General features: G+C 42.9%; 2 protein-coding genes and 1 long non-coding RNA gene across 3 annotated transcripts; 1 reads left to right on the top strand and 2 right to left on the bottom strand.

The window, feature by feature from the left end:
• The first annotated feature begins 4,809 nt into the window (after positions 1-4,809).
• On the top strand, positions 4,810-14,276 carry fam219ab (family with sequence similarity 219 member Ab). The gene is made up of 6 exons (XM_010876884.5): positions 4,810-5,078; positions 6,030-6,132; positions 7,267-7,369; positions 7,629-7,709; positions 7,898-7,952; positions 12,348-14,276. Exons 1-6 carry the CDS (start codon positions 5,010-5,012, stop codon positions 12,504-12,506), a joined length of 570 nt encoding a protein of 189 aa, XP_010875186.1. The 5' UTR covers positions 4,810-5,009; the 3' UTR covers positions 12,507-14,276.
• A 77-nt stretch (positions 14,277-14,353) lies between these two features.
• klf9 (Kruppel-like factor 9) lies at positions 14,354-17,297 on the bottom strand. The gene is made up of 2 exons (XM_010876883.4): positions 16,430-17,297; positions 14,354-15,479 (listed from the first exon to the last, which is right to left on the bottom strand). Exons 1-2 carry the CDS (start codon positions 16,878-16,880, stop codon positions 15,202-15,204), a joined length of 729 nt encoding a protein of 242 aa, XP_010875185.2. The 5' UTR covers positions 16,881-17,297; the 3' UTR covers positions 14,354-15,201.
• A 1,755-nt stretch (positions 17,298-19,052) lies between these two features.
• LOC109616521 lies at positions 19,053-26,257 on the bottom strand. The gene is made up of 3 exons (XR_002197669.2): positions 25,861-26,257; positions 20,776-20,888; positions 19,053-20,526 (listed from the first exon to the last, which is right to left on the bottom strand). It is a non-coding gene; the product is annotated as an uncharacterized LOC109616521 (long non-coding RNA).
• Between the last annotated feature and the right edge of the window lie 271 nt (positions 26,258-26,528).

Raw genomic sequence — 26,528 nt, 5'->3', positions numbered from 1 at the left:
ATATGATGACTTCGGCCCTACCAAGGTGCTGCAGTTGGACATCTGCTGTTTGACATCTACTGAAAGCTGTTGTATGCTCTTTTCCACACCTATAGAGTTGTATGCTGTATGCTCCCATACGGAAAATTTATATATTTTAAATACCATACCATACCATCTTCTTCCGCTTATCCGGGGCCGGGTCGCGGGGGCAGCAGTCTAAGCAGGGATGCCCAGACTTCCCTCTCCCCAGACACTTCCTCTAGCTCTTCCGGGGGGACACCGAGGCGTTCCCAGGCCAGCCGGGAGACATAGTCCCTCCAGCGAGTCCTAGGTCTTCCCCGGGGTCTCCTCCCGGTGGGACGGGACCGGAACACCTTCCCAGGAAGGCGTTCCGGAGGCATCCGAAAAAGATGCCCAAGCCACCTCAGCTGACCCCTCTCGATGTGGAGGAGCAGGGGCTCTACTCTGAGCTCCTCCCGGGTGACCGAGCTTCTCACCCTATCTCTAAGGGATCGCCCGGCCACCCTGCGGAGAAAGCTCATTTCGGCCGCCTGTATCCGGGATCTTGTCCTTTCGGTCATGACCCAAAGCTCATGACCATAGGTGAGAGTAGGAACGTAGATTGACTGGTAAATCGAGAGCTTCGCCTTGCGGCTCAGCTCTTTCTTCACCACGACAGACCGATACATCGACTGCATTACTGCAGAAGCTGCACCGATCCGTCTGTCAATCTCCCGTTCCATCCTTCCCTCACTCGTGAACAAGACCCCTAGATACTTAAACTCCTCCACTTGAGGCAGGCACTCTCCACCAACCTGAAGCGGGCAAGCCACCCTTTTCCGACTGAGGACCATGGCCTCGGATTTGGAGGTACTGATTTTCATCCCCACCGCTTCACACTCGGCTGCAAACCGTCCCAGCGCATGCTGAAGGTCCTGGTTAGAAGGGGCCAACACGACAACATCATCTGCAAAAAGCAGAGACGAAATTGTGTGGTCCCCAAACCTGACACCCTCCGGCCCCTGGCTGCGCCTAGAAATTCTGTCCATAAAAATTACGAACAGAACCGGTGACAAAGGGCAGCCCTGCCGGAGTCCAACATGCACTGGGAACAAGTCTGACTTACTGCCGGCAATGCGGACCAAGCTCCTGCTTCGGTTGTACAGGGACCTGACAGCCCTTAGCAAAGGACCCAGGACCCCATATTCCCCAAGCACCCTCCACAAGATGCCGCGAGGGACACAGTCGAATGCCTTCTCCAAATCCACAAAACACATGTGGATTGGTTGGGCAAACTCCCATGAACCCTCCAACACCCCGTAGAGGGTATAGAGCTGGTCCAGTGTTCCACGGCCCGGACGAAAACCACACTGTTCCTCCTGAATCCGAGGTTCTACTATCGGCCGTATTCTCCTCTCCAGTACCCTGGCATAGACTTTCCCGGGGAGGCTGAGAAGTGTGATCCCCCTATAGTTGGAACACACCCTCCGGTCCCCCTTCTTAAAAAGAGGGACCACCACCCCGGTCTGCCATCCCAGAGGCACTGTCCCCGACCGCCACGCGATGTTGCACAGGCGTGTCAACCAAGACAGCCCCACAACATCCAGAGACTTGAGGTACTCAGGGCGGATCTCATCCACCCCCGGTGCCTTGCCACCGAGGAGTTTCTTGACCACCTCAGTGACTTCAGCCCGGGTGATGGACGAGTCCACCTCTGAGCCCTCATCCTCTGCTTCCTCAATGGAAGAAGTGACAGCGGGATTGAGGAGATCCTCGAAGTATTCCTTCCACCGCCCGACGACATCCTCAGTTGAGGTCAACAAATACCCCTCCAAGAACTGCCACCTTAACGTGGTGGAGGGGTTTGAGTACCCGAGTGACCCTAGGAGCTATGTTGTCTGGGGCTATATGCCCCTGGTAGGGTCTCCCAGGGCAAACAGGTCTTAGGCGACGGGTCAGACTAAGAGCGGTTCAAACCCCCCTTAATGAAGAACAACATTATGAGTACCGTGACGTCGCCCGGTATGGCGCAGCCGGGGCCCCACCCTGGAGCCAGGCCCGGGGTTGGGGCTCGTATGCGAGCGCCTGGTGGCCGGGCCTTCCCCCATGGGGCCCGGCCGGGCTCAGCCCGAACGGGTGACGTGGGGCCGCCCTCCCGTGGGCTCACCACTCACAGGAGGGACCATAAGGGGCCGGTGCGAAGAGGATCGGGCGGCAGTCGAAGGCAGGGGCCTAGACAACCCGATCTCTGGACACAGAAACTAGCTCTAGGGACGTGGAATGTCACCTCGCTGGCGGGGAAGGAGCCTGAGCTAGTGCGTGAGGTTGAGAGGTTCCGATTAGAGGTAGTCGGGATCACCTCTACGCACGGCTTGGGCTCTGGAACCACACTCCTTGAGAGAGGATGGACTCTTCACCACTCTGGAGTTGCCCATGGTGAGAGGCGGCGGGCTGGTGTGGGTTTGCTTATAGCTCCCCAGCTCTGCCGCCATGTGTTGGAGTTTACCCCGGTGAACGAGAGGGTCGTTTCCCTGCGCCTACGGGTCGGGGATAGGTCTCTCACTGTTGTTTGTGCCTACGGGCCGAACGGCAGTGCAGAGTACCCGACCTTCTTGGAGTCTCTGGGAGGGGTGCTGGAAAGTGCTCCGACTGGGGACTCTATTGTTCTACTGGGGGACTTCAACGCCCACGTGGGCAACGACAGTGACACCTGGAGGGGCGTGATTGGGAGGAACGGCCCCCCTGATCTGAACCCGAGTGGTGTTCAGTTATTGGACTTCTGTGCTAGTCACAGTTTGTCCATAACGAACACCATGTTCAAGCATAAGGGTGTCCATCAGTGCACGTGGCACCAGGACACCCTAGGCCGCAGGTCGATGATCGACTTTGTTGTCGTCTCATCTGACCTGCGGCCGTATGTCTTGGACACTCGGGTGAAGAGAGGGGCGGAGCTGTCAACTGATCACCACCTGGTGGTGAGTTGGATCCGATGGCGGGGGAGAAAGCTGGACAGACTCGGCAGGCCCAAGCGAACTGTAAGGGTCTGCTGGGAACGTCTGGCCGAGTCTCCTGTCAGAGAGATCTTTAACTCCCACCTCCGGCAGAGCTTCGACTGGATCCCGAGGGAGGTTGGAGATATTGAGTCCGAGTGGACCATGTTCTCCACCGCCATTGTCGAAGCGGCCGCTCGGAGCTGTGGCCGTAAGGTCTCCGGTGCCTGTCGAGGCGGCAATCCCCGAACCCGGTGGTGGACACCGGAAGTAAGGGATGCCGTCAAGCTGAAGAAGGAGTCCTATCAGGCCTGGTTGGCTTGTGGGACTCCTGACGCAGCTGACGGGTACCGACAGGCCAAGCGGGCTGCAGCCCGGGTGGTTGTGGAGGCAAAAACTCGGGCCTGGGAGGAGTTCGGTGAGGCCATGGAGAAGGACTATCGGCTGGCCTCGAAGAGATTCTGGCAAACCATCCGGCGCCTTGTATTTTAAATACATTTGGGAAATATATTTCCGAACACATTTGGAAAATATATTCCTGAACACATTGGTAAATATATGTCAAAATGTTTGAAATTGGCCGCTTAAATATATTTGTAAAAAAGTTTTGAAATGCATGTCTAAATATATTGGACAAACGGTAAGGTGGTGTTTCAAACCAGCAACGTTATGTTCTACAGTCAGGAGCACTAATCACGACACCAAATAGGATAAGGTGGATAGGAGAGGCAAGTAGTGGTATTACCAAGTTCACCTTAGTATGTTAGACTATATTTGTGACTAAAATGAAATGTATTTTCGTAATGTACACATCTATGAAATGTGTTTCAACACCTAAACGTGATATAATTAATACGTCGGTAATTACATTTCATAATTTCACTTTCACAGGACCTGGAAAATGCATTTTAATATGTGCTTCAAAATACATTTTGTAATGTATTTTCTATAATACATTAATGTTGTAATGAGAGCATTGTTGACGGTGAAATACATTTGGACAAAACTGAAATGTATTTATACATTTTCAAATACATTTCGGAATAATAGCTGAAATGTATTTTAAATATAGTTAAATGTATTATACATTTTTATATACATTTCAGAATAAAAGGTGAAATACATTTTGATGCCTGAAATGTATTTTATGTGATTAAGTTCAATGTATTCGACATATATTCAGCATACATTCTACATACATTTTGCATTGCAAAAATATATTTAAAATACATTTATTTTCCGTATGGGCTCTGTTAAACACTATAATTGTACTGGTATACACACACACACACAAACACAGACGCACCAACGTTGACTGTTGTTGGTCTATGTTCGAAGCGCCATCTGCTGGTTTTACAGGCTCTTAAAATGTTTATTTTTATATTGAAATATTGATTCGTGTGTTTTAGATGGCGCTATTGCTGCTACTCTCCATGTTTGCAGCATGATAAAAAAAATTTAGACAACACGTGGAAGCCAGTGAAATTTTAATGAGTAGATGTCCTCTTAAAGATTTAATCTGTTTCTAAATTAATACATTTTACTTGTCTGTGTCATATAGCAGAAGGGTTCTGTCTACGCTTCTGACCCTGGTTCCTCTCTAAATTTATTTCCAGGAAGTTTATTTTGGCCACAAATGTGATTGATGTCGACTGAAATATTTTTTATAATTTCCTTCTGACAATTGAACTCATTCATTTATTAGTTCAATTGACAGAGATTAGTGAGCTGTATTTATTAGAGCTACGCAAATAATAAGTGGAGTACTGGTCCATATTGTCGAGCTATGTTGGAACCCACCTAAGCTCATTCGCGGGTGGTGATAAGGCGAGACAGATCCCAACCCGGAAGTGGGTGGTTGAGTCACCGACTGGTCACCGCAGATATCGCCTGCTGGGATGAGGCAGAGAAGTAGAGAAAGGCAGAGATTGATATACATCTGAGAAACTGAAAATCTTAGCCAAAATTGATCACACTGTAGTACACGGCACTGCCGTATAATTACAGAGGCATAGGTGGAATTAAGTCGTCGCCAAAATGATGGAAGAGATACCGGTAGATCGATTTCAGGTGCCTAGCGCTGTTCAAGCGGAGATGCAGCCGCTTGTAAGTGGGATGGATGTTTTTTTCCTATAATTTGTTATGATGGATTAATTCGTAATCTAATACATTCTGTTCCCATACTGATAGACTATGCTGCTTTATTTCTGACGCTATCAAATTGGCCTACAATGTATTGTTGAATTTAGATACTGGCCTGATGTTATTTTGCATGGATTTGTTTGTAGTAATGCAACAAATGGTGCATCATGTGTAGTAAGCAATAATGTCGATAAAAGATTATGTATTGCTTATGGCGATGAGAAATGAGTTTAGAAACGACCTTGATCATTATCCGTTTTTCAAGGGATGCATATGGCAAGCTGCGCAGCGAGCATCGATGATGACTTCGAAAACAACGGTCCCTACAGCCCGCAGAGGCACATTCGCTCTTCTGACAAACATGAGTCAATAGCCGGGTTTAACAATCATGGCAAAAAAATATATAGGTAGTGGATAAGCGTGAAATATGTTATTAAACTGGAGGCTAGGAACATCCCAGAGCAATGGGGTTGCCTTACGGACCGAGGCCTAGATGCGGTTGGATGACTTCATCATGCGGAGACGTGGAGCGGTAGCTTACCCACCACGGCAATATATATGCCATGTTTCACTCTGATTCAAACCTGACCGTTTTCATAAGATACTGCATACAATACAGTTTCTGCTCAGTAGGCTATCTTAGTTTGCTGGTTCGTTTGTTTGTGCCCAGCTGTAGGCTATATTCGGACATTCAGTTGAAGGGCCTGTTCGTATCCCTGGTGGCGTTGCTTTTGGGAGTTGTTTTGAGTGAATTGTGCATCCGCTGATGAATGGGCTGCGTGTAGTTTAGATTAATTGACAACCTTTATGTTTCAATGTGTGTGGTTTTATACACAGTAGCTGATAGGCCTATTGTAATTATGCATTAATGGCACTGGTATATGTCAACATTCCATCTAACATCCCCCTCTCCAGGACCTGGCGTCGTCCACCACTTCTTCTGAGGCAGACTCAGACACCAGGGAGGGCGAGCCAGTCACTATTAACTACAAGCCCTCTCCTTTGCAGATGAAGATAGGTGAGTGGAGCAGGATGAACAGAATCTACTGCCTGATTTAATTTGTTTCAGGACCTTGGACAGTGGTAATGTGACTGGAGAGCAGTACAAAGGAGATTACAACCATACCAAGGCTATGTGTGGTGGAGTCAAGGTTCAGTCACTTTACACCAGAAATGGAAAACAAAAGATTGAAGGATTAACAGATTTTCCAATGTTATTGTGATGCCACAAAAATATGTTTAAGTTGTGGAGAGTTAAAAGGATGATATATAGGTTAAATCTGGTCAAAAGTAGCAGTTTTTTAATGACACATTTTTAATGAGAATACATTAAAGTGTCAAAAAAAATGTCCCAATAACAGAGGGGTCTTTGGATGGGATTATTCCAGTACGCTAGACATGTCCACACCTATCCCAGAAATGGGTTTGTTTGCCTTCATGCATTGTGGTTGTATACTGCAACAGGAAGATTTAAAAATACTTATTTGAGTCTTGTACATCACCCTATGATTTTGATACTTCTGTAGCATTATTTTTTTATAATTCAGAATTTGGGTCGGCAGGGTTACTTCACGGTCATGATTGTTGAGTCAGTGAATGAGAGGTCAATGGTTTTTATCCCAACAAGGTGTATGTTTTTCTGTCCCTGAGCAAGGCTGTTAACCCTAATTGTTTATTGATTGTTGCTGTGTAGAATAATGTGTTCTTTGCATACATACCTGTTTTAATAAGTGTCAAATCAATATTTTAGTTTACTTAACAGGAGCTTAAGTCCATGTTAAGTCTAGTTATCTCAAGTCTTAATCAGCTTCTACAGTATATGAAGAGCATATATCCTTTCTTTAGAAGATTGCTTGCTGCTATGTTTTGTTTATATTTGGACCAACACCTTACAGTCTTGTTACTTCTTCCATTCAAAGTTTACGTTCAGTAGTACCTGAATTGAGTCATGCTCATACCAGGCGAGTATGTGCACTGTGTCGATTATAGGATAGCCCTGGCTTGCCACCTTTGACACAGCACTGACTCAGAATCCAGTGACCAGGTGAATGGCATCAGGAAACTGGTCAGCTCAGAGCTTCCATGGTTGGATCGTGTCTGTCTCTTTCTGTGTATTTGTTTGTCTGCTGATGTGACATCCTGTGATGTGCAGAGAAACAACGAGAACTGGCCAGGAAGGGATCATTGAAAAATGGCAATGCAGGAAGTCCAGTGAACCAGCAGCCCAAGAAGAACAATGTGATGGCCAGAACACGGTGAGAGCCCACTTCGGTCTTGACTATGGTCGCCGCCCGTTTGACCTCTGATCTGGCAAGATGAAACATTCTTGTCGTTCTGTCCCTTAGAAGGGCAGTTAACCCTAATTGCTCCTCATGAGCCCATTGTGACAGCTTCCAGCGCCTCTCCAATTCGGCGGGGTTGGGTCAAATGCAGAAGTCCAATTGGACCTTTTGTGCAACCCGGGAAAATGTCCTCTTTCCCATCTCTTTCACTCACTCCCTTTCCTCTCCACAGGTTGGTGGTGCCCAACAAGGGCTACTCCTCCTTAGACCAGAGCCCTGACGAGAAGCCCCTGGTGGCCCTAGACACAGACAGGTGGGTGACGATGTCCATGACGTTCGGAAATACACACACCGTTTTGACACCTGCACCATAACAATTAGTTTCAGGCCCTCTCTTCACAAGGATACAGTAGAGGCTATGTGCAGGTGGGAGGATCACCACTAGAGGGTCACCAGTAATTCATCCATGCAAATGACCGCCCTCTTCCCTTTGTTTCACAGTGACGATGATTTTGACATGTCCAGATACTCTTCGTCGGGGTACTCTTCAGCCGAGGTGAGATGTGTGAGGTACCATGTACAATGTCTCTCTGGGTAACACTACTGAAGCCCAGTACAGATACAATATCCAACATAAGTAAAGATGACAGAAAATGCAAACGTTTTACATTCCGTGGCTCAGCATTTCAACCAGGGAGATGACCCTCTAAATTGCAGCCATTACCACAGTAATGGAGCCTCTCTATAATACAGTATACAATTCACCCTGAATGAAAGTTTACGCTGGTTGTACTCAATGGGTATCATGAAGAATGTGCACCACAGACACTTTGTGACATATCAGCAAATCAGGCCTAGTTCTAACACTGCACTGTCGACTGCACCAAAATAAAAAATATATGTTGCTTCTCTTGGGAAGAGCCTTGTCTGACTTTTGATTAGTCTGGCAACGTCAGTCAGTAAAGCAAGACTCTGTTTCAGGCAGCACGCCAAATATGTCCGCTGTTGGAATACATGCTAATATATTTCTATAAATGTTAATTAAATGCAAATAACATTTGCTTCACTTGAGGTGTAAGGACTTCAGTAGCGCACCAAAGTAGATGGAAAGCATGTGGGCTCTTGACAGTTAAAGCTTACTTTTTATTTATCACAGGCATGTAATTAATCATAGAATAATCATTTGAGACGCAGAAAGGGTAATTACCAAGTGATAAGGACACATTTGTGTTCTGAAACGATAAATGATAGATGAAAAGGACACGCAAAAATTAGCGAACAATAACAAAAATAAGTGAGACTTCTATGACAGGCAGTGACAGCAGAAAGTCAGTACAATGTGCTTTTTGAACAGGCAGGCCTTAAGTAGCATCTCCAAGAGGTGTTTGGCCTTGAATGTAACATAGTTTATTATAAACGTTTGTAAAAGTAGTGTACGAGTGTAAAAGTAGAATCTGGGAGGTTTACCAGAAGTTATATCCATTTACGTTATCATCTGACCTTACAGGCGGTGAATAGGAATGACCAGCGACTGTCAGAATGTAGTACTTAACACAATACTAGATTTCTTAGCAGGAAGTTATGCTAAGATGTTATAGCAGGAGTTATGAAACCTGAAGATGTGTAAATTGAGGCAGATGAAACCCATGAAATTCACTGTTTAAATTTCAAATATTTGTATTACGAGAGATTGCTCATATTTTTCATATTTTCAGTGTAAGATCAAGCTTTTCAGTGTAGATGGAATGTTTAGCATAGTGATGTTGTCATGACATTTGTTTATAATGCTTTATTGCACATTTTGTCATTAGGCTGAGATAAGATTTTGTTGTTTTAAATCGCATTTGCTTTAGTTCTCTAGAGTGCTCTTATGTGCTGTCTTCAGGCTTATTTTAATTTACTTTGATTGGGGGCCCCCTAGAGGCTGGGTGCTCTGGGGCACATTTCCTGCATGTTGTTTGGTAATCGGACCATTTTACCTTAGTTGTTTTGTACGTGTACTGGGTTTTCCAGTCATGGCAAGCCATTACCACTCACTCCCCACCACACTTACAATCTTAAAGGGGTAATCCACGCAAAACCCTGCATTCCTATGGCAAACATTGTTAAATTACCCTCTGAAAATATACTCAGCCCTCCTCTTTCTCCACATTTGTTGTGTTTTAGGCTACATTCATAATTGATTAAATAAATGACCTTCAATGTTCAGGCCTTCCCTGGGTTTCAAATCCAGGCTTTGGTTTGGCCACTCAACGACATTAAAAGGCTAGTCCCAAAGCCACCCAGTGTTTTCATGGCTGTGTGTTTTTGGCTCATTGTCGTGCGGAATGTTTGCCCCAGTCTAAGGATGGAACTCTGTGTATTGTGCTCCATTCAGCCTTCCCTCAATCCTGACCAGTCTAACAGTCGCTGCCACTAAGAAGCAGCCCCATAGCATGGTACTCCCACCACCATGCTTCACCGCAGGGATGGTTATAGCCAGGTGACAAGCGGTCCCTTGATTTTGTCAGATGTAGTCCTTGGCATTCTGGCCTAACAGTTGGATATTCTTTTCTTTATTCTCTGAGTCCTTCAGGCGGCAGGTATTATGCCTTTTACTAAGGAGTGGATTAAATCTAGCCACTCTACCATAAAGGCCTGATTGATGGGGTACTCCAGAAATGGTTGTCCAGGTTTCTCCATTTCTGCAGAGAAATTATGAAGCTCTGTTAGAGTGGCCATTGGGCTCTTGCCACCCTGACCAAGGCCCTTCGGGCCCGGTTATTTAGTTCGGCCAGACGGCCAGCTCTAGGAACAGTCTTGGTGTTTCCAAGCTTTTTCCATTTCACAATGATAGAGTCCACAGTGCTCCTGATAACCTTTATTGCGTGTGTGTGTGTGTGTGTTACGGCATTTCTCTGCATTTCCTCTTTGTAATAATAAAGCAAGCAACATTTACATTTTGATGAAGAGATGTTTGGCAAGATGTTTGTCTTAGTTGCTAGATAGGACATTTGACCCCCTGAGCATCTCTGAATAGACAACCCAGGTTGGAGAAACCACACTGTCTCATTTACCCCACTGCAGTAACAGGTGACAGAGTTATAGACGCCGTCTGGGACTACTGAGAATAACATAAATCTTTAATAAAACCTTCCATTTTGGTCTGGATGTGCATCATCTAAGCATAAGTAGAATCACTATAATATGTCAGTTAACCATGAAATTTAGAGTTTGAAAGCATGTGGTTTTAATGAAATGGGACACAATTGCACATGCATGACATAACACTCAATTTTCAGGTACCCGTTTCGGCTCGACTTCACCACTCTTACATTGTGTGGCCAAAAAAATCCTGGAATGCATTTTTAATTTACATTCCATGTTAAACTTAGCATTTTTTGTTCAAATCTGTATGAATCAGGTTGCTATGGTAACACACAAGGGATGCTGCAGGTCTAAAAGCAAAGAGATGCAGGAAGAGAGGCGACTGCTTTGTCATGATAGTTGGAGGAAGAAAGGAGATTGCTTTGTCATGATATTTGGAAGAAGAAAGGGAGACTGCTTTGTATTGGAAGTTTTTGGAAGGATTTTCTTCCGCCTTCCCTTGATCATCCACATCCCCTCCTACTGACATGACTGTACATTATCTACACCTCCTACTGACATGTCATTACATTATCTACACCTTCTACTGACATGACTGTACATTATCTACACATCCTACTGACATGACTGTACATTATCTACACCTCCTACTGACATGACTTTACATTATCTACACCTTCTACTGACATGACTGTACATTATCTACACCTCCTACTGACGTGACTGTACATTATCTACACCTTCTACTGACATGACTGTACATTATCTACACCTCCTACTGACATGACTGTCAATTATCTACACCTCCAACTGACATGACTGTACATTATCTACACCTTCTACTGACATGACTGTACATTACCTACACCTCCTACTGACATGACTGTACATTATCTGCACCTCCTACTGACATGACTGTACATTATCTACACCTCCTTACTGACATGACTGACCATTATCTACACCTTCTACTGACATGACTGTATATTATCTACACCTCCTACTGACATGACTGTCCATTACCTACACCTCCTACTGACATGACTGTACATTATCTACACCTTCTACTGACATGACTGTACATTATCTACACCCCCTACTGACATGACTGTCCATTACCTATACCTTCTATTGACATGACTGTACATTATCTACACCTTCTACTGACATGACTGTACATTATCTACACCTCCTACTGACATGACTGTCCATTATCTACACCCCCTACTGACATGACTGTCCATTATCTACACCTTCTACTGACATGACTGTCCATTACCTACACCTTCTATTGACATGACTGTACATTATCTACACCTCCTACTGACATGACTGTCCATTTTCTACACCTTCTACTGACATGACTGTTCATTATCTACACCCCCTACTGACATGACTGTCCATTACCTACACCTCCTACTGACATGACTGTACATTATCTACACCTCCTACTGACATGACTGTACATTATCTACACCTCCTACTGACATGACTGTCCATTATCTACACCCCCTACTGACATGACTGTCCATTATCTACACCTTCTACTGACATGACTGTCCATTACCTACACCTTCTATTGACATGACTGTACATTATCTACACCTCCTACTGACATGACTGTCCATTATCTACACCTTCTACTGACATGACTGTTCATTATCTACACCCCCTACTGACATGACTGTCCATTACCTACACCTCCTACTGACATGACTGTACATTATCTACACCTCCTACTGACATGACTGACCATCTCCTACACCTCCTACTGACATGACTGACCATCTCCTACACCTCCTAGTAACATGACTAATGATCCCCTATACCTCCCAGTAACATGTCCATGTATCCGTCCTCGTAGCAAATCAACCAGGACCTGAATATCCAGCTGTTGAAGGATGGTTACCGACTTGACGAGATCCCAGACGACGAAGACCTGGATCTGATCCCACCCAAATCTGTCAATCCCACCTGCATGTGCTGTCAAGCCACCTCCTCCACAGCCTGTCAGATCCAGTAGCCCCGCCCACCTGTCCAGTTTACTTTGCCACTAGAGCGGCAACATTGATAGAATCGACAGAACAAGATAGTTATTTGAAAATAAATAATCAACTTATCAGACAGAAAGTTACAAGTAAAGAGAAAACATTGGAAAGCGGGACTAAAACACACAAACATTTTAAATACAACTAACAGTGATTACTTCCTCCTATGGTAGGACATACATTTCTGTTTGTGTTTGAGGTCTGGGTGGAAACTCTCGTCTAGTCATCTCTGATGCCTACTCCTGGCCAATATTGTGTAACACAACTTACAATAAAAACGAGCAGTTGATTTAAAGGGAACCTCCTTCCATCTGAAAAGTCCCACCTTGCATACCTTCAATGGGTTCAGAAGACAAAAATAAGAGTGACAACCATTGAAACAGACACAGCAGTGCATCCCCCTCTCCAAACAACCTGCTGCACTGTCTATCTGAGACAGGGTGACGTCACATTTAGACCCGGAGAAAATGTTTTTTGAGTGATCAAGTTTTTGGAGGAGCTTGGCCATTTTAATGGGGATGATTATTTGACTGTTGTTCTCCTTATTAAAACATATGTTAAATTCACAAAAGAAAATAGAAACCATTATTGTAAATGCTGCTGACAAAGCTGCTGTGCTTACCTGACTATTTATTGTGCTTTTTTTAAAAGTCATATCCATTTTATTTGAAGGATCTGTATGATTGTATCTACTGGAATAGCTGGTCGTGTATATCTGGTATCAGGTACTGTAATTTGGTACTGAAAGCAGTGTTGTGTAGCACTGTCCTGGTAAATACCTTCTGAGACCAATGCCCTCGTCCATATTTAGTACTGGTTTGAGGTTTTTATGGTTTTGTTTTTTAGGGACGAATCTATTACAAAAGGTTGACATGCATGTTGAGCACTAGTGGACGGGGAGATGTATCCGAGTTGGCTGTTTGTTCATACATCTAACTCTCGCACACTGGTATTTTGTCCATTCTTCATTGATTTATCGCTTTTGAATGTCTTTCTGTTGCACCTTTAATTTGTCTGGGTTCTAAGGTGATTTGGATACTTCCCTCAAGGTGACTGGTAATCTACAATGACCCTGATTCAACCTAGGGGACAATACACAGTTCATACTTTGCTCATCAATCTTTGAGCTCGTTCTTCAACACAACGTTTTCCCAAATGGCTTACGCAGTTTACCACTAAGGAAGCCAAACAGAGCTATTGGTCTTGTGAAGTAGAAATAAGAGCTTGACTTTACATTGCTTTTTGGATACAGCCTATAGTGAAATCCTACATTTCCCCTCACACAGTATGTATAACCTTTCCTCTATTACACCCTACTACCATGTTTTGATTGGCACAGTCATTGTAAGGTGTCAAAGAAGCACACACACACACACACACACACACACACACACAACAGGGTGCAGTCTCCATTCCTCTCGTGACCGATTTAGAAAGTGACCTAGTGATACATATCATTAACTTTGAGCACTAATCCTTCACCGAGACCCACACTCAAACACCTGAGTTTGATTTGCGTTTAGAGTATGCCTTAAGTAAAGAATATTAAAACAAAATATGTATAGTCATTGCCAGTTTCATGACTTAATGTACTTAAGATATATATTTGCAGTATGATGGTATGCATTTAGACACTGGTGTTATTTTTTACTATTGTGTTCCCATGTAAACAATTCCATTCCAGTATTTAACAATGTACTTGTTCTGTGTTGTGTATGATATCAATAAACACAAAGCCGTCTGAACTTGCTTGGTGTCTGTGCTGTGTAGGACTCTGGATTGATAGTGTAAAAACTGGTACATAGCTGAAATCAGTAATCCGTCATGCTAAAGACAGTTTAATGAACAATTGTACATAATCCATTTGGAGCAGTTGGTTTTGGCCAACAAAATAATTACACAATTTTGGTGCAACTGTCCGTAGACCATACTGATGTACATAGATAAAGTTTTTATGTTAAATATCTGATTAAAAAGTACACAGGTATTCATGGTAAGCACTATTATGATACAGAAGCTTCAAACCTTTAGAAAATAAAAACAACTTTGAAAATGCACAGATGTTGAGCATAAATTCTAGATGATATTGATACAAAGTTAAAAGATGTTGGTAAATTATATATTATTTTTGCAGCACTGAAAATGTTGTGGTAATTTAAGCTGCAAAAAAAAAGTGTAATAGTTTAACAGAGCAATCTGACACAGTTCTCAGTTTGATGATTACCCATGTGTGACTTAACATAAAAAAAAAAAATTTGTAACTAACTGTCAACTTCACACTACTTGCACGCACTTGACTATTAAGGTGATTTATACTAAAATAAGTTCAACCCTTACAAAATAATGTTTTCCTAAATAGTGTTATTACATGGCTACTTACTGAACATAATGTGCAGTACAGTGGAAAGAGAAACTGAAATACCATGCAAATAAGACATACGGTACTCAGACAGTCTTCACATCCCATTCATAATATTATTCCCTCCACCAGGGGTCACTACAGATCTGTACAAAACTTCCCAAACAGAAAACAAACAGGGTTAAGTTAAACTGGGTACTGGGCACCCAATAGCAGAATGTATTCATAGCATTTTGTGCCGAGAAAAATAATGATTGTTTGTTATTTGGCAGTTGAACTAGCCCAGGTCTCTGTATTTTTGCTGTGTTTTGTCACACCTCAGTGGGGCTCTGTGATCCAGAGTCGATGGAGGAAAGAGAGACAGAGGAGTGGCATCGCCTAACAGCGGGGCCATGAAGCATGCTGGGGTGGAAGCCTGTGTGGCGACGGGCATGTTTGGTCAGGTGATCACTCCTCATGAAACATTTATCACACAGGGGACAGGTGAAGCGCTTCTCCCCTGTATGTGTGCGGTAGTGGCGGGTCAGCTCGTCTGAGCGGGAGAACCTCTTGTTGCAGTCTGGCCAGGTGCACTGGAACGGCCTCTCCCCTTGAAAAGCCACCAAGAAGACAACAGGAATTAGGAGGGAATGAGTGGGTCACTGTTCCCATAATAACATTTGTAATAACATAACAAATTGGCTAAAAGTTTATCCCAAAAGTGTGCAATTTAGTGAAAATGTGAGTTTTGAGAGTAAAATAAGCATGAAGTTCTCATACTAAATAAGTTATAAGCACATACGAGCTATGATAATACTATAAATGCTCAAATGCTCAAAATTAGATTATGTATGGAAAAAAATGCACTCAAATAGGTCGATAATTTGTCAAAAAAGTTTTTATTAATTGAACGCCTACACCGCAATGAGGCAATATCCACATTCAAATGAATTGACAGAACCATCCTGATTGCTGTGATTCCATTAGGCAATCGGAATGAGTCAGCCAATGACCAACTGAGTCATTAGGAGGGCTTAGCCAACTAAGTTTTAAATCCCACCCAGTTGACTACATTAAAATGGCGGGTGCCCATGCTTCTCACATTTTATGACCTCTAACCATCTTAGTTTTCGTCAGGATATGCTAATACATATATCCAGCTAGACATTTCACGGAGTTAACTGGTTCATACACGTGGTTTGAAAGCTGCGGTTTAAATTGAAGACAAAAAGTAAGCCCAGTAAAAGTTATTAAAATGTGCTCTATCTTGTCTTGGTTTCGATAGGCTACCAGGATACTGCACAGTGCGCACAAACTGTTCTCATTTCTCGCTTAACAGCGCGATGTGCGTATCAACAAGAAAAGACACGCCCCTTGCACACACGCCTCAGCACATGGTCACTATAATTTGAATGATTTACATTCCTTAATTTATATTGTATAGATCAATAAACAGTTGCTATCCTAGGCTCATCAACTGAATGGTCTAAAAAGTGTCCCTTTACCAGAGTAGGCCGTCCAGTTTCCCTTTCTATGTAGTATGACCTTTAGAAAACTTACCAGTGTGTACTCTCAGGTGGGCTTTTAGGTGGGACGACTTTCCATACATCTTCCCACAGTCGCCGTACGGGCAACAATGTCTCTTTTCAGGGGCCACGTGCGTACTTACAGCCTTCTTGTTTCGTGATCGCTTTTCAGCGGAGTTATGTAGTGCCCTCGCATTGCACCGACTGTCCCTAAAAACCTCTTGATCACCCCGGTATCCGTTAACATGGTTGTTAGAAATACTTTGTCCCATGCAGCTATTACGCCCAACACATGTGCCACTGCGTATGTTCTGGTGACATTTGTTCAGATCGAGCAAAATCATCGCCACCATTAACAAAGTCCTATTTTCTTGGTTCGTGTTCAACATGTTGTCCATCGGCTTGGCATCCGGACAACGGTCCTCCTCTGGTGACCGGTTAGAGATGGAGACTAAACACTCCGCAGCAAGATCGACCTCCGACATTGTTAAAACGTTTATTTTTTTCTAAGAGATTCTAAGAGATTGCTGATATTTTATGATTTGAAAAATCGACTGTCCTTGTCAGGAAGGCTGATTTTACATCGCAGTGATTTCAGGAAACGTGTTTTCTAGTTCCACACGTGTGTTATCGGTGTCTCTCAAAATAAAACGTGTGCGGTCCACTTGAGCTGGTCGATTAAACGCCTTTCTATGATATTGCTATGCCTTACTAATGAGTAAATATGACTAATTGTACCGTTTAGCGATTAATTTTAAGTATAGCGGTCCTGGGATATACAGGTTCTGCTGTCGCGTGCTGTCCTCTTTCCTCGGTCGGCATGCCCTACTTTACTGTGAAGCTCCAGCTCAAATTCGCGGAATCCCGGGGTGTCATAATAAACCGGGGCTGCAATTGGTTACAAGTAGAGGTGAAGTATTTTTTTAGGGAGTTTTATTAACCTGCGCTCTGGTCACGTAAACGGGCGAAAGCGGTGATAAATGTGACGTTCGCTCGTATTCTTTTAACAACGCAGTATGGTTAATCTATTAACAGAATGTAAACTAGTCTATATTTTAATTATTTTTACGTTCTCTTTGGGAAGGCAGATTAACTGTTGCTCAGAGTGGAGTATTTAGCGTGGCTCATGCCCGAGAGGCACCCGTGTTTCAAAATGAATGCGGTCGTTTTTCTTACGGTGCAAACTCCAAACATCAGATCAACTCGGGCCATACAGCCTAATAGAAATTATTCATGCTCCGCGTTTATCGTGACGCAGGACTGGCTCCAGGATGAAATGACTGCGAAGGCATTTTTTATCAATGTTTTGTAAATCTAATTAATTTAATATTGTCGGGGGGGGGGGTATTCTATCTTGGGTGGGATCCGGGATTTGGGCCTGGACGTAATATTTTTGCTGCGTTAAAATAAAATGATGCTAAAACAAACATTAATCTTGTCGATTATGGAATAACTCTATTCGTGTTATTTATATCTGGGGTAGCAGGTCCAATCACTGAAAAAAACGATACGAAAACAAGGCTGTCTCTAACATCCAGAGATACTGCTTCGTCTGTGGATTTACCTTATGTTTATTCTACCTGTTTGACAATGACATAAAAAAAATAATGCAAATGAAAAAGTGAAGTTGTTTTAAAATAATTATTCTATGAATAAAAAGACCATGTAATAGTACTAATTTTTGCTACATGATTATGTCCTGTTTGCTCTGGGTGTGTGGAGTCATGGCCCCAGTCGTGTTTTAGGAAGTATTCTCTATATCCTCTTCCGGTTAAGTTATGGGCCTTTCGGTTAAATTATACTATTCAAATAAAGAAAATAGCAGTAAAATGATATACATTGATACAAATAACAAGGGCTACATTCATAATTATATGAATATTGATGCCGCCGCTTTTTGAAGGCTCCAAGTCAATTTGTGGGTGTATGAAGCCGTTACCAGTAGGTATGAGTAGTGGTGGGCAGATAATAAACAGCTTGCTTCCCATGTGGTAGTATGGAGAAATGTCTGTGGCTTGGGTGGCTGGGGTTATTTACAATTTTTAGGGCCTTCCTTTGAACCTGGTGTAGAAGTCTTGGATGACAGGGAGCTTTTCCCTGGTGATGAACCCTCTGAAGTGCCTTGATGAACCAGTTGACACCACCCTCTGAAATGCCTTGATGAACCAGTTGACACCACCCTCTGAAATGCCTTGATGAACCAATTTACACCACCCTCTGAAGTGCCTTGATGAACCAGTTGACACCACCCTCTGGAGTTCCTGGATAAACCTATTATGCGACAGATGTGCTGTTGTCTACCCTCTGGTAGTCCAACATCCAGTTGCAGAGTGAGGTGTTTATGGACAGCATTGTCTGGTCCTTTTGAGTACAGTGGGTGTTTAGTTATCCCTCACATTACATACTGCGCAGGCTTACGGACCAAAGGATCATTCAAGAAGGAATTCAAGAAATACAATGCATACTTTACTGATACTGATATGCAGTTGATGACAACATAGTCAACAACAAGAATCTTTGTGAACTGCATGCACCTGTTAGGCTACATTTCATGTTGTGCAATCACCAATAATAGAAAGGAAGCAACGAGCACTAATAACAGCTTATTCATGTTGCAAAACACAAAGGCCTAAACATGCAATACATTCCTATTTTAGTATTCTAGTAGCCGCAGACAATACATACAAAATCATTTGAATGTGAGAGAAGGTTGGGCTCGTATCTGATTTCTTTATTGTTTGAATATTTGGTCTGTCGATGTTATTGCCTTAACAAGTGTGATTATTAAAAATGCTTAATGCTGTAAACACATTATTGTTTTTTGATCCTCAGAACCAGCCATAGTCATTGACTGACTTGAGGGGGAGCTGTCCGGACCACTGTTTCCACACTAGCTGTTTTTTGTTTTGGCACAGCTTCCCCATATCTTCATAGGTGCTTGACTTGTACTGTAGCTGCCCAGAGCACCTCACAGCAATGATGAGTGAGCAGGCATGTCATGAATCAGTTTAAGCCTACTCTCCGCTAGTCTGTGAATCCCGGCTATAAATCCGCTGGCAGGCTGTAATGGATTTGCTGTTCCGAGTTGTCGGTAAAACAGGAATCCCTCGCTCTCCAAAATCCCACGGAACGAGGAGGCCAGGGGTACCTCCCTTAACTCTGACCCTCTCCCCCAACAGGTCCGGAGGCGCTTTGTGTGCCAATCCACCCGCTAATGTTTTGCTTTTAGCAACTGATCATATACAAATAAACAATATAGCCTATGCAATGTATTAATTATTATTTATGCAGAAGTAAGAAGAACATATGTCTTTTTTAGGTTAAAACCCCCCGGCTACTGTCAATCATCTGGAAGAGAATATAAAATGATTTACAATGTAGAATTCATAGAAATGGTTAACAACAGTATTTACCCAACTTTGGTACATCAAAATAAAACAAGTATACCAGGCTCTGGTCAGTCCCTGCTCCTCCTCAACCTCTCCAGCTCCAGGAGGCTGGCTATGGCCTGTCCCTGCTCCTCCTCAGCCTGTCCAGCTCCAGGAGGCTGGCTATGGCCTGTCCCTGCTCCGCCTCACGCTGAGCTGCAACAGTCTGGTGGACCTTCTATCCTCCATTTCAAAAAGTGTTTTGGCCAGCTCAGTGTTGCTCATGTTCCAGGCAGTTTTCCCAGCCTCCCTCTTCTGCTTCTGCAAGCTCATTCTTGAGCTGGTCGCAGGAACCCTTTTCATATATTTCTCTAATGCGAACCCTTTTCATATCTTTCTCTAATCTTACCTTCAAGCTCAACCATTTGAGCCGGTTGAGCGAAATCTTCTTCGCCTACCTCTCCTTCACTTTGGCCACATTAGCCTTGGTCTCCTGGCCTTGACACGATGCTGCTGCATCTCCAGAAGGGAAGCCCTTGTCTAGTCCCTCGCCAGGTCCTTCTCCAACGTTGAGGCCCGATGCTCGACTGTCTCAAGCTTCGTCCTCCACTCCTCATCGGCCTCCTTCCCCTGCTCCTCCAGACGCTCCCTCTGCAGGCACATCCAGGACATCTGCGGATGCCTTTCGGCATCAGTCATCTTTACTGTGGCTCTCCGTTGTGGGAGCCCTAGTGACCCTTTTTGGGCTGGTAGCGCCACTAACCTGTAGGAATGGGAACACAGAAAACAGGAGAGAAAAACAAGAGAACATACAGAGAATGGTCAGGGGATGCCTTCAGTACAGTAAGGTAATCATGAATGAGCTAGCCGTACATAATTTCATCAGTAATGGATAAGGGCACTATTATTAGCATACTACTTAATAAGCCCCGCTCAAAGTAGTGAACTGTTTAGGGAAAAGGGTTTCATTTTGAACTCAGTTGATTGTACGTTTCATTGATGATGCACTAACAGTGTGTTGCTGGGTGGTAGTCTGGAGATCTCCGAGACGTCCAGGTTCAGTCTCTATGTCGTCTGGGTCTCAGGTGGTCCTGTTCCACCCAGTGTGTCAACACTGCCACTGACCTGTAGGAATAGAAACATCAAAACATGACCGGAGCAAGAACACAGGAGACTCGAGGACAAAGAAGTCTAAAGTACGTTAGATCAGTTTGAATGATTTTGCCCTCCATAACGGAATTAGCTGTATGAGACCTTCGTCCCAAATGACACCCTGTTGTCTTCATAGTGCATTACTTTGGAACAGGACAAATGGGTCAAACGTAGTGGAATACTTTTCTGAATAAGGTGCCATTGGGATACAGTCCTGTTCTGGTGACAGTGTACTTGAGTGTTGTCTGGGGGTAATCAGCATGTTTGACTTAACAACTTCTTGTTTTCCTCTCCGCAGAAGAAATGGGTTAACATTACGTGCGGGTTTTCTTATTGATTACTTTAGGTCTTCTCAAACCACTACGAAAATGTTTCGCCGGGTTAAGTAGTATTCTATTCAGTTCTGTTATTTGGTATTATATTTGCATTGGTCTGCTTCATTTAACTATTTCAAAAAGTTCTATTTGGATCAGCAGAAGTAAACAAAAAATGTAGCCTTTCAAGCTAATGCTGCCACGTAAAAAAATAAAATAAAAAAAAGAACACAACCTAAGCTAAGCGAGGGAGTCAGCAGCCCGGAGATCTGGCAATTCCACAGACGTCAGTTTGAAGCAGCAGCATTCCTGACGTTTCGAAATTCCAAATATCCAACCTAGCCTATATAATGTTCTACATATTTTAAAAGGTTTATAAATTTGGTATTACTGGTAGCCAATTAAGATTAGGGTCGTAATGTGCGACAGATAGCTGCAGCTTCTAAATACATATATATATTTAAATTAGCCACAAAAAAAAAGAGAAATGCCCAAGAGAAAGTCACACTAATCTATATATGCACAAAATGGTTTTCTTGGCTTCAAATGTATCATTTATGGGCTATGTGTATCAAATGCAACTGTCTTTATTTCTCTGAAGTAGGCACAAGTGACGCTGGGAAGGAGGAGCCAGGGAAAGTGATGGAGGCTGCTGTAACAATGGTGGCAGGGTCCAGTGCAGAGACTATGACAGGTGCAGCAATGCAACTGTGCGCAACAGAGTACAAGTTAACATGGTTACTATATGCAAATGAGTTAGTTCAATTGATTTTGATCTTTGAATTATAGTTAACTGATTATTGTTTTTTTTCAAAATCAAAAAGCAGATGCAGAAACAGAGAGCAGTGAGAACCGAAAGGGAGAAAGTTGAGGCAAGATCTGGGACAAGACAATAAGTGGTGATTATTTATCACACCCTAGAGACGTTTTTCAATTTTCATCCACAACAACCACCAACCATTCCAAATGCTAATTTGAAAAATGTATTTCACAATAAGGATGGATCCAACAGAAATGGATTACTTATTGTGAAAACACACACTCCCTATATTGTACAGTCATCCTTGCATTTTCAATGCCTGGAAATCAGAATGCATTTGTTAAGGATGGCATGAAAATCTGGTCACCAAAGTAGATAGGAGCCAAAGCACCATTGCTCACACAAATTTTGCGGATGCATATTTTCTGTAAGCCTGCAAAGCAGACAAAAATCTCTTGTCTTCAATCAACAGATGCATGATGCGCCACATGCTGATTGTCTGGTGCCATCTTCATTGTATTATTACATCTAATTTTGTCAGCAGACAATGACAGCACAGCGTCATAGTTTATTATATAGTGAACGGTGGGTTTTTGGGGACCGTGCACGGGTCATGGGCCGGTTTTTTAGTCCCAGTCCAATCCTGCCCCATATTATCCAATTTATATAAGTATCTTCATCTTCCCGTGGCAGGAAGGAAAGGCAAATAAGTTATTGACCTTATGTGCAGTATACAAACATATCTGGCCACCTTGGCTACCTTATGCCTATTATTCAAGTATTTAGTTGTGGCCAACCATCCAACAGGATCTTTTTGCAGGTCCCCATTCAATAGGATCTTTTTGCAGGTCCCCATCCAACAGGATCTTTTTGCAGGTCCCCATCCAACAGGATCTTTTTTCAGGACCCCATCTTTTTGGAGTTCCCCATCCAACAGGATCTTTTTGCAGGTCCCCACCTGAACCTATTTTTTACATTACAGCCTAAACAGCAAAGGATAATACCTTGATGTAAAATATTAGTGCATGTGTGTGGATGCATTGAGCCATTGAGCTTGTTTTGGCTGATTTAAAGGGGGATTTGAAGGGGGTATGGATGTTTGCCTGCCATTTGGGACTTTTTTATTGTACTGATCATCAATATTTGCAACTGTTCTTAAATAAATGTGTGGGCTGTCTAAGTCCAAGTAATATTAAAGTTAATTAGATAATGTAATTCAAACAAATTCAGTTACACAATTGCTTGGACGCAGATGCAGCATCTTAACATTTCTTTGTGTGGGTTAATGACTACGGCTAATGTCTTTTTCCTGAGGTTCCCGAGCACATTGCAAGTGGTAAGATTGCAATTCACACCTTAGACGATAAATAGCTTAACACGGCGGTTGCCTACTCTTTCCTGGCATTCCTTTCTTTGTTCTTTGAGAAGTGTGAGAATGTGTTTCCCTTCTTTTTTTGGCCATCAAACAAGGGCTCAATGACAGACTGCCAATTTGGGTGCACTTATTTTCTATATGACACTTATTTGATCAAATATAAATATTGTAATGCTTAGATTATTATTAGTGTACCGATATAAGCAAGTATATTGTATATTGTTGTCTTTTTTTTTTATTAGAGACAGTATATGCATATTCAAGAGGCTAGCACTGCATCTCATCCTACACTGAATGCTGAAAGTTGTCAAGAACACCCCGCCATTTTGCCCAGGTAGGCGGTGACTTCACAGAGGGAAGGCTATTTTGTGGCTATTTTTCACAATTTCTCCACAAATCTGTTTCAAGAAGAAGCTAGGAAAAACCATTAGGTGAATTTAGAAATCAGCATTCATTTTTATTATTGATTGCAAAAAAAAATCTAGACTAATACAATGTACTAGATGAAATGACAAACTTTTTCCAGGTAGCTGACCTAAATGGCCCAAATTACCAAAAAATTATGGGACTCCCTCTCTCAGAACCCAAACATCCCGAAGAAATTGCTCTCCATGATGTCATTCACACACGAGTCTGTTGTTTTCTTTAATGAATCACTTTGTTTACTATCAATGTTTTCAATAACCTTTCCAGATAAGTCAGATAGTGTAACAATTGCACATGCACTTCTTCTCTGGTATAATGGTGTTCATATAATTTTGTTTAATTAACCACCTTCTGCGCAGGATGTAAACAAGACATGCACATTAAGAAAATAGATTTAAAAGACCTGCTGTGTCAATACACATGCTCAGAGCCGCCAGAACATGTGTGTGTGTGTGTTGGGGGGGAGGCAGCATTTGCCACAGCACTTTTGATTTTGTTTAATAGTACAAGCTGGTCTTGAATGTCTTTCTTTGTAACACCAAGCTGAACACTAAAGTCCAACCAGCTCATGATGTAGGTGATGTAAAACGTCCAGCATCGCCCCGGGGACTGGGAGGCATTATCAGCAGGGATCGTATCAAACACCTTAGGCAGCACAGGCCTCCGCGAAGCTAGCTGAGGCTGTCAGGTGAATGCCTTATAGCACTCACTGACCCACGTCACTTCCTGGTTGGAAGAGTCATATTGCACGCATGAGCAGTGTGGAAAAAAGACAAGTAGCATTACACCAATGAGAAAAGCATGCCAAGACCTTTAAGTCTTCCGAATCTAGTGGAAGTTGTTGCGACGGCACAGGGCCTTAGACAAAATTGGGTATAATAACACTGGGGATTTAAAAAGGGGGTAAAAAAGGGTGTGAAACTAGAAAAAGAATACAAGAAAAGGATGTGGTAAACTGTCAATTAAATCAAATGATTTATATTCAGTTATTGGATGAAATCTGCCATGACATTTAAATCCATAATTATTAAGTGAAATTAATCGATAACTACAACAACACATAAAACATTTTGTCCATTATGTCCACAGTTGCACAAGTTAGGACTACATTATGAAAATCTGCATACAGCAAGGTGAGCCCTGTGAATGTTTCTGTCCAGGCATGTTATGTTTTCTGGGTCTGTGGAAATCACATTAGTCTATCTTAAAATGAGTACTCCAGTCACATGATCACCATTGACAATGCCAAGCTCTTCCAAAAACATGTTTTTAACAAAAGGCAGTTAGTAACTCTCAGCTACCACTGTTTTTGTCTATGGGAGTGGTTTGGGCATTCTTAGCTTTTCGTCCCTTGGCAGAGTATACTTTAATTCACTGTTAAAGGAGTATGGGGTTAAAATGAAGAAATTAGGTCTGTCAATGTTTTGACCTCTAGTTGCACCACACCCAGGTCTACTAAAATAATCCCTTGCCTTTCTCAGTGTACACACACGTCTCAAACTAGTTATTTGTGTATTAATGTCTTTTGAAACTGCTGCTCATTTGGCGCGGTATGTTACAACATTTTATACTGCAACCCTAACCCAGCAAACTGACTTAAACTTGTATCAGGTAAAACACTTCCAATCGTTCCTACTAATTCGCACGTGTGCGCGACCATACACATCTTCTCGCTGCAATGTGAACGCATCGAAGTGAATGACACAATGACAATCCCCTGCGCACTTTCTCAGATGTTACCGACGAAACTCGAGGGTGACGTAAAAAGCTCGGGTTTTAAACGAAATGAACCTCATTAACAATTCATCATTTTATTTAGTAGGTCAGTTGTTTTACGTCTCACGTCTCGAAATCTGTCATAATACACGTGAAAAAACAACCGCGACGCATATGGAATTCCACCTCGCTCGTGCATCGTTGCACACTCCCTGGAAGGGCCACTAATTGGCCTTTAACTTAAGCATTGTCTCTATAACTCACATAGTAAATCACAAAGACATTTCACTCCCTCCGTTTTGGGACACGGATGCAAATAGCCTAGGCGCGGTTAAAACCCGTTCATTTTCTCACCTCTGCACGCAGTGCTGGTAAACTGGCAGTAACATCGTATTGATTGTTATTATTGAACTGACAGTGTCAAATCAAAAGTGCAATAGTTTACGGTCGTCTGAAAATGTTGATTACTCGTTAGAATTTTTTTTGATGAATTACCCATTAATCGTCTTCCCTAGTCTACGTTAATTGACGCTCTCTTAATGTTTCGCATTGGACGCTGATTTTCGTGTAAACGCTACAGGAAAATAATTGAGGAAGTTGTTGGGATAGTCCTATTTCCAGAATCGATAGTACAGTATGCGCCACAGTTCTCCACTGTCCATTATCACGTTGTCCCACAACATGTTGTTCAAACACTGCGCCTGTGCGTGCTTGTGCGTTTCCTCATGTGACTGTGCAGAACAGAATGTTCTCTTCCGTGAACTGAGAATAAACTCCTACGCCACAACAGTTCTAGTGGACTACTTGGCATCGACTTTGTTTTTATAAATTCTTATTCCGAAAGCCGTGACCTATTCCCAATTGGAATTGAAAATATCGTTAGCTTTGTCCACTAAATATTGTTCAAAATACTACTGCATAACGTCACGTGAGACTTAGTAACTATGAACATTTTAGTGATTTGTGCATAGGCTGAAAGAAATCGGTACGTATATGAACCTGTCAGCATCTGGAAATGAATG

The sequence above is a fragment of the Esox lucius genome, chromosome 13, assembly GCF_011004845.1.
Source record: "Esox lucius isolate fEsoLuc1 chromosome 13, fEsoLuc1.pri, whole genome shotgun sequence".
NCBI classification, from domain to species: domain Eukaryota; kingdom Metazoa; phylum Chordata; class Actinopteri; order Esociformes; family Esocidae; genus Esox; species Esox lucius.
The sequence above is the reverse complement of the archived record's forward strand: the minus strand, read 5'-3'. Positions and strand labels throughout refer to the sequence as shown.